The sequence below is a fragment of the Vicugna pacos genome, chromosome 13, assembly GCF_048564905.1.
Source record: "Vicugna pacos chromosome 13, VicPac4, whole genome shotgun sequence".
Lineage (NCBI taxonomy): Eukaryota > Metazoa > Chordata > Mammalia > Artiodactyla > Camelidae > Vicugna > Vicugna pacos.
The window spans coordinates 32,603,490-32,615,830 of record NC_132999.1 but is presented as its reverse complement, the minus strand read 5'-3'; the positions used below and the strand labels follow the sequence as shown (position 1 = coordinate 32,615,830).

Sequence of the window (12,341 nt, the reverse complement as noted above, 5' to 3'; positions counted from 1 at the left end):
AATGGTACACACAATTAATGCTACTAAAAACTCAAAGCGGGGTGCAGGTATTAAAAAAAAAAACAAAAAACACAGAGATCAATCTCTCAAAGTTGAAGGCAATCAGGCAAAACTTCCTAAAGGAGGTGAAAGCTGAGCTGGGCCTTAATGAATGGGTCACACTTAAGTATGAAGAAAAAGAAAGAACTAATTTAGATTGTGTGTGTGTGTGTGCATGTGTGTGTACATGATCTCAAACAACTTACCTTTTTAAACCTCAGATTTCTTCATCTATAAAATGGGGATAAATGACAGTATCTAAATTCTTGAGGTTACTGTAATTAACCAATCAAATATAAGTGCTTAGAATAGCAGCTAGCAGAAAACATAAAACAAGTATTAGCTATTATTTGATTCTTCAATAACCTCATGAAATCAGTGTTATGAACTTAATATTTGTGTCCTCCCAAAATTCATGTTAAAGCTCTACCCCTCAAGGTGACAGTGTTTGGAAATGAGACCCTTAGGTGGTAACTGGGGCTGGATGAGGCCGTGAGGGTGGGGCCTCACAATAGAAAGAACGCCCTTATAAGAAGAGACACGGGAGAGCTCCCACGTGAGCTATGGAGTGCCCAATTGCTCACTTGCGCGCTCTCTCTCTTCTCCAATCCCTTCTCCACACACACAGGAAGAAGAAGTCATGTCACCGTACAGTGAAATGGCAGTTGCCTACAAACCAAGAGAAGAGATTCCAGAATGAAACCCACCTTACCAGCACCTTGATCCTGGACTTCCCAGCTTCCAGAACTGTGAGAAAATATATGTCTGTTGTTAAAGCCCCCAGTCGATGGTGTTTTGCTATGGCAGCCCAAGCAGATTGATACAATGCATAAGACTATTGCTTCTACTTTACATTTCAGGAAGCTGACTTCCTATACAGCTCAACGAGTCATGGAACTGAGGTTTTTGATTAGTTCAGCGCTACTTCTGCTAATATAAGGACAGTAGAAGACATCCTTATAATAAAGCAAAAGCACAGAGAGAATAAAAGTGTCTTTATTGTCTCAAAAATGGTATCAGATTATGGCTTTGTTAACCAAATGGATATGATATATACAATGTAATTAATCAAATACCAAGTAGTGACAGTACACATTAAAAACAAAATGTGTCCATCAGTCATCAGAACATTTCCTTAGCAACCATATAATTCAGAAATTAAGATCTACTTTGTACGTAAGTCACCATTCACACTGGGAGAGGTCTGATAACTTAAAGCCTCTGCATCCTTCCTCTCTCTCCATAGCTGACCCTCACCCAACAGGCTCATATGTATCAGCCCTAAAAGGACCAATCCTGACTAAGTAAGAAGGACTAAAGGAGCTTTCATCTAAATCTCATCATCTATTTATCAACTTATTTTTTCTTCAAAGTAACCCTTGAGCCCCCATCCTGGCAATTAGAACCAATGCATAGTCCCTTTGAGTCAATCCCTATCTTGGCAACCTCCATAGAACCCTACAGTGAAGGGTACACATCATCCTTTTACAAAGCTTAAAGGAACCCCACTCTGGTAGTGAAGTGCTACCATCACCACAGAACTTTCTGATGCTCAATGAGTGTGCCCTGTTCCGGCTTTCAGAGGGCATCTGCCACTGGAAACCTTTATCAGCACTTAAGCCCACAGCTATCCCAGGGCCCATGTAACATTCCAAGGTTGGCCTCTGCTCTCCTGTGAATCTTCACAGAGCACACAGCCAATGCTTTTGCCATATGTTAATTCCTGTAACTAGAAGTAAAGCTAGGATTTCCAGCTTTATAAAATAAAAACAGAGTTTAGTATCTCTCAGGAGGTCCAACCTTCTAAAAAGGAAAGACGCATAGCAAAATGTTTTCTCTCTCCTGCTCACTTGTGATATAGTCACCTGAAACTGTTTACTCCAGTGTCTAATATTTTTATCTTATTTCCATGGCTATCAAAGTCTCAGCAGCAACATCTCAGCCTTTCCCCCTCACATTTTTTTCTTTTCTAAAATTTAGTAAACTGTAAGTTCCCTGCTTACCAGTGACTGAAATAGTGATAATCATTAAAAAAGATATAAAAAAATGGCTAAAAATCACATGAATAAACATTCAATGCCATTAGTCATGTACAAATTGAAATCACAATGAGATAGGACTGCATAGAATGGTTATAATTAAAAAGGCAATAACAAGTGTTGACAGGGATGTGGAGAAACTGCAATCTTGTATACTGCTGGTGGGAATGTAAAATGGTGCAGCCACACTGGAAAACATTTGGCAATTTCTTAAAAGGTTAAACTTACCATATTAACTGGCAATTCTAAGTATCCACTGAGGAGAAATGAAAGCATTTATGTATGCAAATACTTCAATGTAAAACCATTCACAGTAGCACTACTGATAATAGCCAAAACCAAAAACAGTACAAGGGATCAGAGTGGGAGTGTAGATTTACTGCAAATGAGTATAATAAAATTCTTTGGGATGATGGAAATCTAAAAATTGATATTAGTGATTTTACAACTGCAAATTTATGAAAAATTAGTTAATTGTATACTTAAAATGGGAATTTTATGATATATAAATTATACCTCAATAAAGCTGTTAAAAATGTTTTATAAAGAATAGAAAAATAAAGAAACTGAAAAAAAGGAGTTCCTAAAAATGACACTGTTCAGCTGCCAAACAGAACTGTTCAGCTTGTCTTCTACAAGACACGAAGGCTCACACTTAAATGAAAGCTGAAACAGACATTTTACTGATAAGTATATACATGGTGACTACATGCATTTTATTCAGAAAAGATTAAAATACTACCATTTATTGCTATGTACTCAAGATATGGCCTATTAGGATTTGGGATGTTATTTCCAATTTATTTTACATAAAAAGCAATAACCATCCAACAAAGGGATTAGTGGAAGCTCATAAAAGATTACAGTCTAATGTAGAATTAAAACTCATGACAGACTCTTCAAACCAAGAGAACAAGAGATGTTTCCTCCAAGGGGGAGACAGCCTAACATCTTTCCTAAATCCTAAACAAGTAAAAAAAGGGCCAGGATGACGCCCTTGATTTCCTCTTCAAACATACAAGTGATTGGGTAAAACCTCCAAACATTCTTGAGGTATTATAAGAGGTACTGAGTTTCTTCAAAAGGAATGCACAAATTACAATTAGAATTATATACCGTGGAAATTCCAGATACAGAAAATTAGAACATATTTTAAAAAACACCCCCTGCATGCAGGTAGGAAGAGTAGTAGAAGGGTGGTAGAAAAGAACAGAACTTGCGGTTAGAAGGCCCGGATTCCAGACTGCGCAGGGGTGTCCTGTAGCTCTCCAACACGTCACAAAAGCTCTCCAAGCCCAGCACCTTTCCTCTAATCCCATCATGAGGCCCCACCCATAGACTCACCTAAAGCCAATTCCCTCCCAGAGGTAAACACCCATCTCCAACACCGTCACTGGGAGTTTAGAGCTTCAACACGTAAACTGTAAGGGACATGTTAAGTCCACAGCAACGTCCTTGTCAAGAAAAGTTTATACCAGACACACACACAGACACGGAGTCAAGGAGAAGAAAGAGATCGAGGGAGAGGGAAAAGCAAATATTAATATTTGTGGATTCTAAGTGAAAGGCACAGGGAAATTCTTTGTATTATCTATACTTTCTGTAAGTCTGAAATTCTATCAAAACAAAAAGTTAAAAGAATAAAAAAAAAAAGCACCTCATTATTGACCTCTCTGATTGTACCTCTACATAGGCAGCCAACTACTTTAATTAGAAGTTACTAGAAACTATAACAGTTCTAATGGCAAATATATAATACTGTCAAGGGAAATCAGACATTTAAGTGCATTCCAAAGACATCTTCCAAAGAAATGTCTATATTGAAGTTATTTTCGATTTTCTTGTTCTTAAGGCTTATTTATTCCACATCTATAAATTTCCTCCAAGAGGGGAAGCAGTATAACATCTGTTCCTAACTCCATATAGCCCACTATTCTGAGCATAAAACTTATTGATTACCCCATCTATCTCCCTGTTAGTATAAGTGGGCACAAACCCTTCATGTTCTCAGAGAAGAATGTTCCATTTCCAATTAAAAAAAAAAGAGATTATACACTAGAGTTTAGAAAAAGAAAGAGACAGAGCTCACTATATGCTGATCACATTTTTTCACTCTCTCATCTTCTATGCCTTTTCTCAGTTTGCAGTAAGTTAACTTAAAGGCTGCTGGTGAATGCTTGGTGAACTGACCAGCCAATGTCTACAGATATTAACGCTTAAATATCCCTAATGATAAGATACTATTTAATCTTCTTCATAAAAATCATCTTCACATTGAACTTACGAAACAACTTATCTAATCATCAGCACCAAGCCTAAAAATGAAAAAAAAAACTTATAAGCCAAGCCTAAGGGATGTTATCTTTTTAGAAACATAAATAAGCATTACGACAGACGGTATTTATTAAGTGTCCAGTGTGCTGGGGCATTTGACATGGTAATATTTGCCATGTTGTCTTCATTCTTCAATAAATAAACTGATTATCAAAGAAGTTAAAATAACATGTTCAAGAATGCCCAGGTTATAAATAAGTGGCAGAGTAAGTATCCAAATATACGTGTAAAATGTATGTCCAAAACCCATAACCTTGAACTTTTTTTACAATGATGTTTCCCAAAGCCTGTTCCACAAACTGGGTAATACGTGTTAAGGTGAGAAAAGGGTTTTATAGTCAAATAAAAATTTAGAAGTTGTTGAGCAAAGCAAAATTAAGTTTTTTTCAATCAAAGGTATCATACTCTTTAATATGCTAATACGTGTTTTGAATCTCAAAGAGGGAGATGGGTTACAGCAGCACAGAAATTCCATGCGTTTAAAGAGCACCCACAAGGTATATCACAAGCTGCAACAAGTGGCATTACGCCACATTCCCCAATAATGCAGCAGAGATTCTGTTTTTGTTAATTGACGCCAAGATAAAGACCTGATGATAGCCAAGACAACTAAAACACTGAAGAGAGATGACTTGTAGCTTACCATTGTGCAGCCTGGACCATCCATCTCTTTCACAGTCTCTGCCAGATGATCCAAATAAAGCATCAGCCCTGGGACTTGGGGGATCGACCTAGAATAAGGAATATTTGAATGTGAAAAAGAACTTAAATGCTTTTTTTCAGTCTCATGGCACCAGAAAATCAACTAAAGTACATAGACCACATTATCACCAGGTTAACGTGATAGTGCCTACACAGTTCAGGGACGTTCCAAAATCAGAGTTTAATCGAGTATTAATAAAACTAAGACTAAACTCCAGAAAAATTTAATTATACATCTGAGTCTAATTTAAAATGAACAGATTTACAGTTGAAATGTCCATTATCTATTATCTAGTTTGCTTTCCATTACTAAATTAAAAAGAGAGAAATCTTAGTTTACCACTTTTAAAAAACAAGTTTAGCCATTTACTGCTTATCTCCTTACCTTACAGATTTTGAACTTAAACAATTTTACTCAGCTGTGTTCAGAGGCCAGCATCCTGAGCCTAATAATAATGAGTCATTCATGTTTTCTTATTAAAAAAGTCAGTGATATATATCTGTATATAATAGCTCTATTTATCAAAGTAAAAGACTACATAAAAGGACAATGTCAAGAGAACAAAAAGGCAGCCTATGGAACAGGAGAAAATATTTGCAAATCATTATATGAAAAAGCATTAATATTTGACCATGGTAAAAAACTTCTAAAATTCAACTAAAAAACTTAAAAAGACATTTCTCCAAAAGATATACAAATGACAAATAAGCATATGAAAAAATGTTCAACATCACTAATCACTAGAGAAATGAAAATCAAAACACTCCTTTACCCCTATCAGGATGGGCATTACCAAGAAACAGAAAATAACAAGTGTTGGCAAGGGCGTGGAGGGACTGAACCACTTGTGTAACTCTCACTGGGAATGAAAATTGGTGAAGTCACTATAGAAAACAGCATGGGAGTTCTACAAAAAATTCAAAGTAGGCCTGTCATATGATCCAGCAATTCCACTTCTGCATATACACCTCCTGAAAATTGAAAGCAGGGACCTGAACTGATATTTTTATACCATGTTCACAACAGTATTATTCACAATAGCCAAAAGGTAGAAGTAATCCACAAGTTCATCAACAGATCAATGGCTAAACAAAATATGGTATATATGTATAAAAGAATATTATCCAGCTATAATAAGGAAGAAAATTCTGACACATGCTATAACATGGATGAACCTTGATGACTTTATGCTAGGTGAAACGAGCAATTCACAAATGGACAAATACTGTTTATTTTGTGTACCCTAAACCGTCAGATTCATAGAGACAAACACGTACAATGTTGTTTGCCAGGGGGAATGGGAATGCCAAAAGAAAGAACGGGGAGTTATTGTTTAATGGGTACAGAGTTCCAGCTTAGCAAGACGAAAAAACTTCTGGAGATGGTGGTGATGATTGCACAACAATGTGAGTGTACTTCCTTAATGAGTACACTTAAGGTACATTTTAAAATGGCTAAAATAGTAAGCTTTATATTGTGTATATTTTACCATGATTTTTAAAAATTTAAATTAAAAAAAATGGGGAAAGACAGCCAGGGAGTAAGAAAAACTATTTGCAAATCATATACTTGATAAGGATCTCAAATCCTACATATATAAAGAAAATTTACACTTGACTTCAACAAGAAGGCAAATGACACAACTAATAATGGGCAAAGGATTTGAATAGACATTTCTCCAAAAAAGATGCCATACAAATGGCTAACAAGCATATGAAAGGATGCTCAGCATCCTTAGTCATTAGGGAAATGTAAATCAAAACCATGAGAGACCACTCCACACCCCCCAGGATGGCTATAATAAAAATAAAATAAAACAGAAAAAAGCAAGTGTTAGTGAGAATGTGGACAAGTTGGAACCATCAAACATTGCTGGTGGGAACCTAAAATGGAGCAAACATTGTGGAAAACAGTCTGGCAATTCCTCAATAAGTCAAACACAAAATTATCATATGATCCAGCAGTTCCACTCCCAAGTACTAAAGCAGTTAGGAATTAAAATAGGTATTCAAACAAAAACTTGTGTATGAATGTTCACAGAAGCACTACTCACATAACCAAAAGGTGAAAAAACCCAAATGGCTATCAACAGTTGATGGGTAAACAAAATGTACATTGGATTAATCATAAGAAGAATCAAGTACTGATACATGCTACAACATGGAAGAAACTCAAAAACCCTGTGCTAAATGAAAAAAGACACAAAATGCCTAAAATCCTTTGATTTTATTTATATGAAATGGCAGAACAGGAAAATCCATGAAACAGAAAGTAGATGAGTGGTTGCCAGGGTCTGGGGAAAGAAATGGGAAGTGAATGCTTAATGAGAACAAGGTTTCTGTTCAGGGTGATGAAAAAGTTCTGAAACTAGACAGTAGTGACAGTTTTACAATATAAATGTACTTAATGTCACCAAATGATATATTTTTAAATGGTTGAAATGGTAAATTTTATGTTATGAGTATTTTACCACAATAGAAAAAAAAAATCCTACTCTGCATAAATGAAAAGAAGAAGGCAGTCTAACCCCTGCAGGGTGGTTGCGCCAGTTTGTTTAGGAGCCTACTAGTTAATTTCTTAGAACTGCTCTTTATTCTTTAAGATTACTTTTTATACAGTGTTTGTAAATCTAGAATACCTTTCCTAAAAGTGTTAAATTTTGCATATGCATATATCAAATTGAAATTTTGTTTGGTTCACAATTCTGTTAAGTGCTTTTAAAATCACGAATGGCTATGGAGGGAAAGGGAGGAAAGGCAGCTCCATGTTCACAAACACAATTAGAAAAATCTAGTCCTATACAATAATGTAAGCGTTTTCTAACTACAGGCTTAGACATATGTATTGCTTTTTGCTCATTGGAAAGCTGAAAGGGAAATCATTTAAACAAAAATGTCAAGGTTTATACAAAGCAGCATTAAAATTAGTCTATTTTGAACACTGTAATAATAATATAATAAACATTTTAAGAGCAGTTATTTCCCTAAATAATTTTTTATGTGGCTAACCCTCAATATATTCCCTGTTATCTTTGTACATAGGCTTTTCAATTAAAATGCTAATATTCCTTCAGATTAGAATTTAGCATGTCCTTTCTTTTCAATTTAATTTGCAATCATGGGCAAACAAAATTAAAGGCATTCTGAAACTGCCATTAAACAAGCAACTAAATGTATCTGGATATTGTTCAAACAACAAAAAAAGTGAGCAGAACCTGTAAACAAGTTCTATAGAAATAAGACAAGTGTAATCACAATAATCTCAATAAAATATTACCATTTTCAAGTATCCATTATATTTTAAATTATCTTTTTACAATTAAAAAATCTAATACTTTAGACTAAAATAATAAAGGATTCATAGTCAAAATACGAATATGGAATGAAATATTGCTTAAGGCACATTTAAATTTTTTAAAAAAGGCATCATTAAGAAAATCTGAACTTTTAGGTGGTGTACATGCAAAAAGCTATTAGACCTTAAAGGAGTATGTTTACATCTTTGCATTTGTATTTACATTTTACATTTTAGAATTTGAAAAAAATGCATTAGAGACATCAAAGTCAGAAACAGTTTTACAGGTATCTCAAAAAGTTGTTTTGCTTCTATGGGCACTTAAATCTTTAAGTTTATTATTATTATATAGAGAACCTTTTATTAATTTGTAAATTTTTATAAAAATTCAAGAAACTAAGATTTTGATTAATTATTCTGATTATATATTATATATAATATTCTGATTATAGACCCTTAAAATTAGCCAGAGTCTATTTGACTATCATATGGACACAAGCTCTAAGCTTAAATCATATCAAAAGCAGTCTTCTGTATAGAAAGATTGGAACTATGTTACCCTTAAGTTAACTCTTCACTTTCAAAGACATTCCCATCCCCATCAAATGATTTGCTTTAAAGGTTCATTATATAAGGCTTACACAAGGGATATAATTTTAAGGGAAACTTACTTTTCCATTACAATTTTTTAAAAGGCTGTTGGGGGGGTCTTTCTTTTCATAAAGAAAATTTGATCCTCTTTTAAAACCCTACTCTGCCATTTTAGTATGATGTCAATTACATCTCCGTTCAATCTGCAAAGTTATTATGCTGTCCACTGTACAAGAAGGAAGGAAATGGGTACTTAGAGGATTTAACATGACATTCATAATGGAACTTGATCTCTGTCAGGTTTAAAGCTGCAAAAGAATGTTCTTTATTAAGTTAATTTTCCATTTTAGACTGCTAGGCCAACAGACGGTTCAGGAAAGAAAATTATTAATATAAGCTAGAAGTTGAAAGAAGTTTGAGAATAATATTTTAGTGGAAGAACAGATTAGATCAGTTTCAAATGGAAATTCTTCAAAGAACACATACATGTCTAATCACAAATGGAGGTTTATCTGTTTCTTTTTTGAATTCATAGGGTCCGAGATTTAAATGCGCCAGCCGCCGCCGCGTGTCTTCAGATAGCTCACACATTCGTCTTTTTGTGTATGGAGATGGAGAGTGTGATTTTGAAGAAATTGTAGGCTGTTCGTAATTTTTTGCATTTATGCAATATTTATTTCTCTCAGGTGACTTGGATTTCTTCTTTTGTGATCTTGACGTTCTGCTTTGCAGTCTGCCGTGTGATTTTTCAACTGGAGCCGTATGGTAAATAAATTTATCCTAAACATAAAAAATAAAAACTAGTTTGATCAGGAGAGATATATTTTATATATATTATGTCCCTTGGATTACATATATATATATAAAAAACTACAGGTAGAAAAAAACTTTAAAAAGTAATTAAGTAATTTAAGGTACAGATAATCTATCAAAGCCAATGAGATAGTCTCTCTTATCTGTGCAGATCTTGGGAGAAGTTAAATCCATGTTCTCCTAAATAACTCTGTCTAATAGTTAATAAAGTATACTATACCACACTCCTTACGTATAACAAGTACTTTATAAAAGTTAAAGCCCAATATTTAATCATTTGGAAAATTAAGAAAAATTATTTTTCAGTGTACTAAAAACTAATCGAAACATTGGCTTATCACTTATAATTATGTATAATTATTGGATATATAATTTAAGAGGATTTGTTTAGCAATATTACAAACACACATCAAATTAATTATAAAATCTTTATGGTGAAAATTATTAAAATAAGTTTCATTCATAGTATTATGATTACATTCATTTGTACAATGTGAAAATCTGAAGAAAAACTTTATGCATATTTTCATAAAATAAATTATTTGAATTATACTAGTGATTAGGATTTTAAGATCTTTTCCAAACTAAAAGTTTACAATTCAATGACAGATAACTGTAACATCTTAATTCTATACTTCAATGAAAAGTAAAAAAGTACAGAAGACATATTGCAAACTTTAATGACTAGTACTCTATCTTCTAGTAAAACTGGCTAACAGTCTAAAATTTTTAATACAAATGTGATATCTCTAAAATTCTTGTGTTATTAGGATAATATTATTATTTAAATAGTCTCTGCCTTATAAATGCCTTAGAAGTTGGATTAGAAGTAAATGAGACCTCTTCACACAGTACCTAGAACTATAAGATTTCCAATATTAGAGAAAACAGGAAAATTGGAAAGCAACACAACATATTTTCCTAATTAGAAAATAAATCTGTGAGTTTCATACAGACCAGCAGCATCAGATTATTTCAACATCTTTCTTTCCTCTATGGCTCTTATTATGCTCCTGGACCTTCTACCACCTTGTTCAATGACTTCAACAAGGAATTCAGAATTTTTCATCCCATTTCATCCATCTCTATGACATCACAATGACTCACAGAGCAGCAATGTCAGTACATGAAAAAAACCTTTGAGGTTTAATAAAATGTTCAAGCAATCAATCTTTCCAAGACCTTAGACGTAGAATTTCAATTTCTGAGTTTAATTGCGTTTTTCAACATCATCTTAGATTTCATCATTCTACAGATCCAAACTAAACTCTGAAAACGCCTTGCTGACCAAACCGTTCTTTTCCTCAACCTACCTCTTTTATTTCCACTGAATCTGTTACCTGCCCTCCTCACCTCCTCAATCCTTAATCTCTTTCTCCCAGACCTTCATACATTTTTAATATCTCTTACTTTCAGACCCAGATGAGCCCATAATCATCTATTTCAGCAACGCTATAAAGTTCCTTCTCAGCTGTTTGTACCAAACTCATATACCAAACACCTCTGTTTATACCAAACCTAAAGTAACTCCGTCATTTCTTCCTTACAGCTTCTGAATTCTGAATACTAGAGGAAGTTAGAAACTGTGCTGTATCTACCACAGATACATACTTTCTAACCTAATCAATCCTTAATCCACCCTATTAATGCCCAATAAAACGTAAAATAGTGGCTGTTCTATACTATTTTATACAAAATGGCTCCCTCTATTGGCCAACAGAACAATAACACTTGACAAAAGGAGACTTGAAAAGTGCTCGTTGTCTTTTATGCCTGAAAATAGTCTTCCTGCTGCCATGTGAATAAGCTGAAATCTGTCTGCTAGATGATAAGAGTCTTGAGGCCATTACTCCAGCTCAAGTCAAGCCAAATACCAGAAAGGTAGAGTCCCTCTCAGGCCAAAAAGTCGTCCACTGCCAGACATGTGAGTGAAGCCTTCCTGTATCATTCAGCCCTAGCCTGGCCAGTCCAGACCAAAATAATTACCCAGCCAATACACACAACTGTGAGAAACACTTTGTTTGAAGTTACTAAGTTAGTGTGGCTTGTTACGCAGCAAAAGCTACCTGACACAGATTAACAAACATATTAATAAAGTTAGTAGTAATATTGAACTATTTGACAATAAACTCTACTTTGCAGGTAAAAAAGAATAAGCAGAAAACTAGATTTATTCCAGAAAATCCCGATAACATGCTTAATTTGTTCAGTCCATTCAATTGGTGACAAAACATTAATTGTGACAAAAAATTTGAAAATAATGTGCTGGGAGGAATAAAGGTCATTATAAATATTTATAAACCTAAATAATTTTATGAAGTTTATTTCACTCACTCCTCTCTTAGAAACCAAATTGGTTTGTCTTATTCTTACATTGTATTTGAATCTGAAAATGCAGTTTTATAGCCATTAAAATTCTAATTGTAACTAATATTCATTTGGGAAAAAAACAGATTTATCAAATTCTCGAGTAAGATCAAATAAGCTTAAAATTCTGGCTGTTATCACTCAGAATTTTAATGATGTAA

The 12,341-nt window shown here is 34.0% G+C and overlaps 1 protein-coding gene across 2 annotated transcripts in view; it reads right to left on the bottom strand.

Annotated features, from left to right (window-relative positions):
* SPATA6 (spermatogenesis associated 6) overlaps positions 1–12,341 on the bottom strand; it is a 98,553-nt gene that overhangs the window by 48,549 nt on the left and 37,663 nt on the right. For both annotated transcript variants that reach the window (XM_006200457.4, XM_006200459.4), the window contains exons 7-8: positions 9,487–9,780; positions 5,056–5,143 (exon numbers count right to left, since the gene is read on the bottom strand). In XM_006200457.4, the coding sequence (XP_006200519.1) occupies positions 5,056–5,143; positions 9,487–9,780 (382 nt within the window). The remainder of the gene's footprint in view (positions 1–5,055; positions 5,144–9,486; positions 9,781–12,341) is intronic.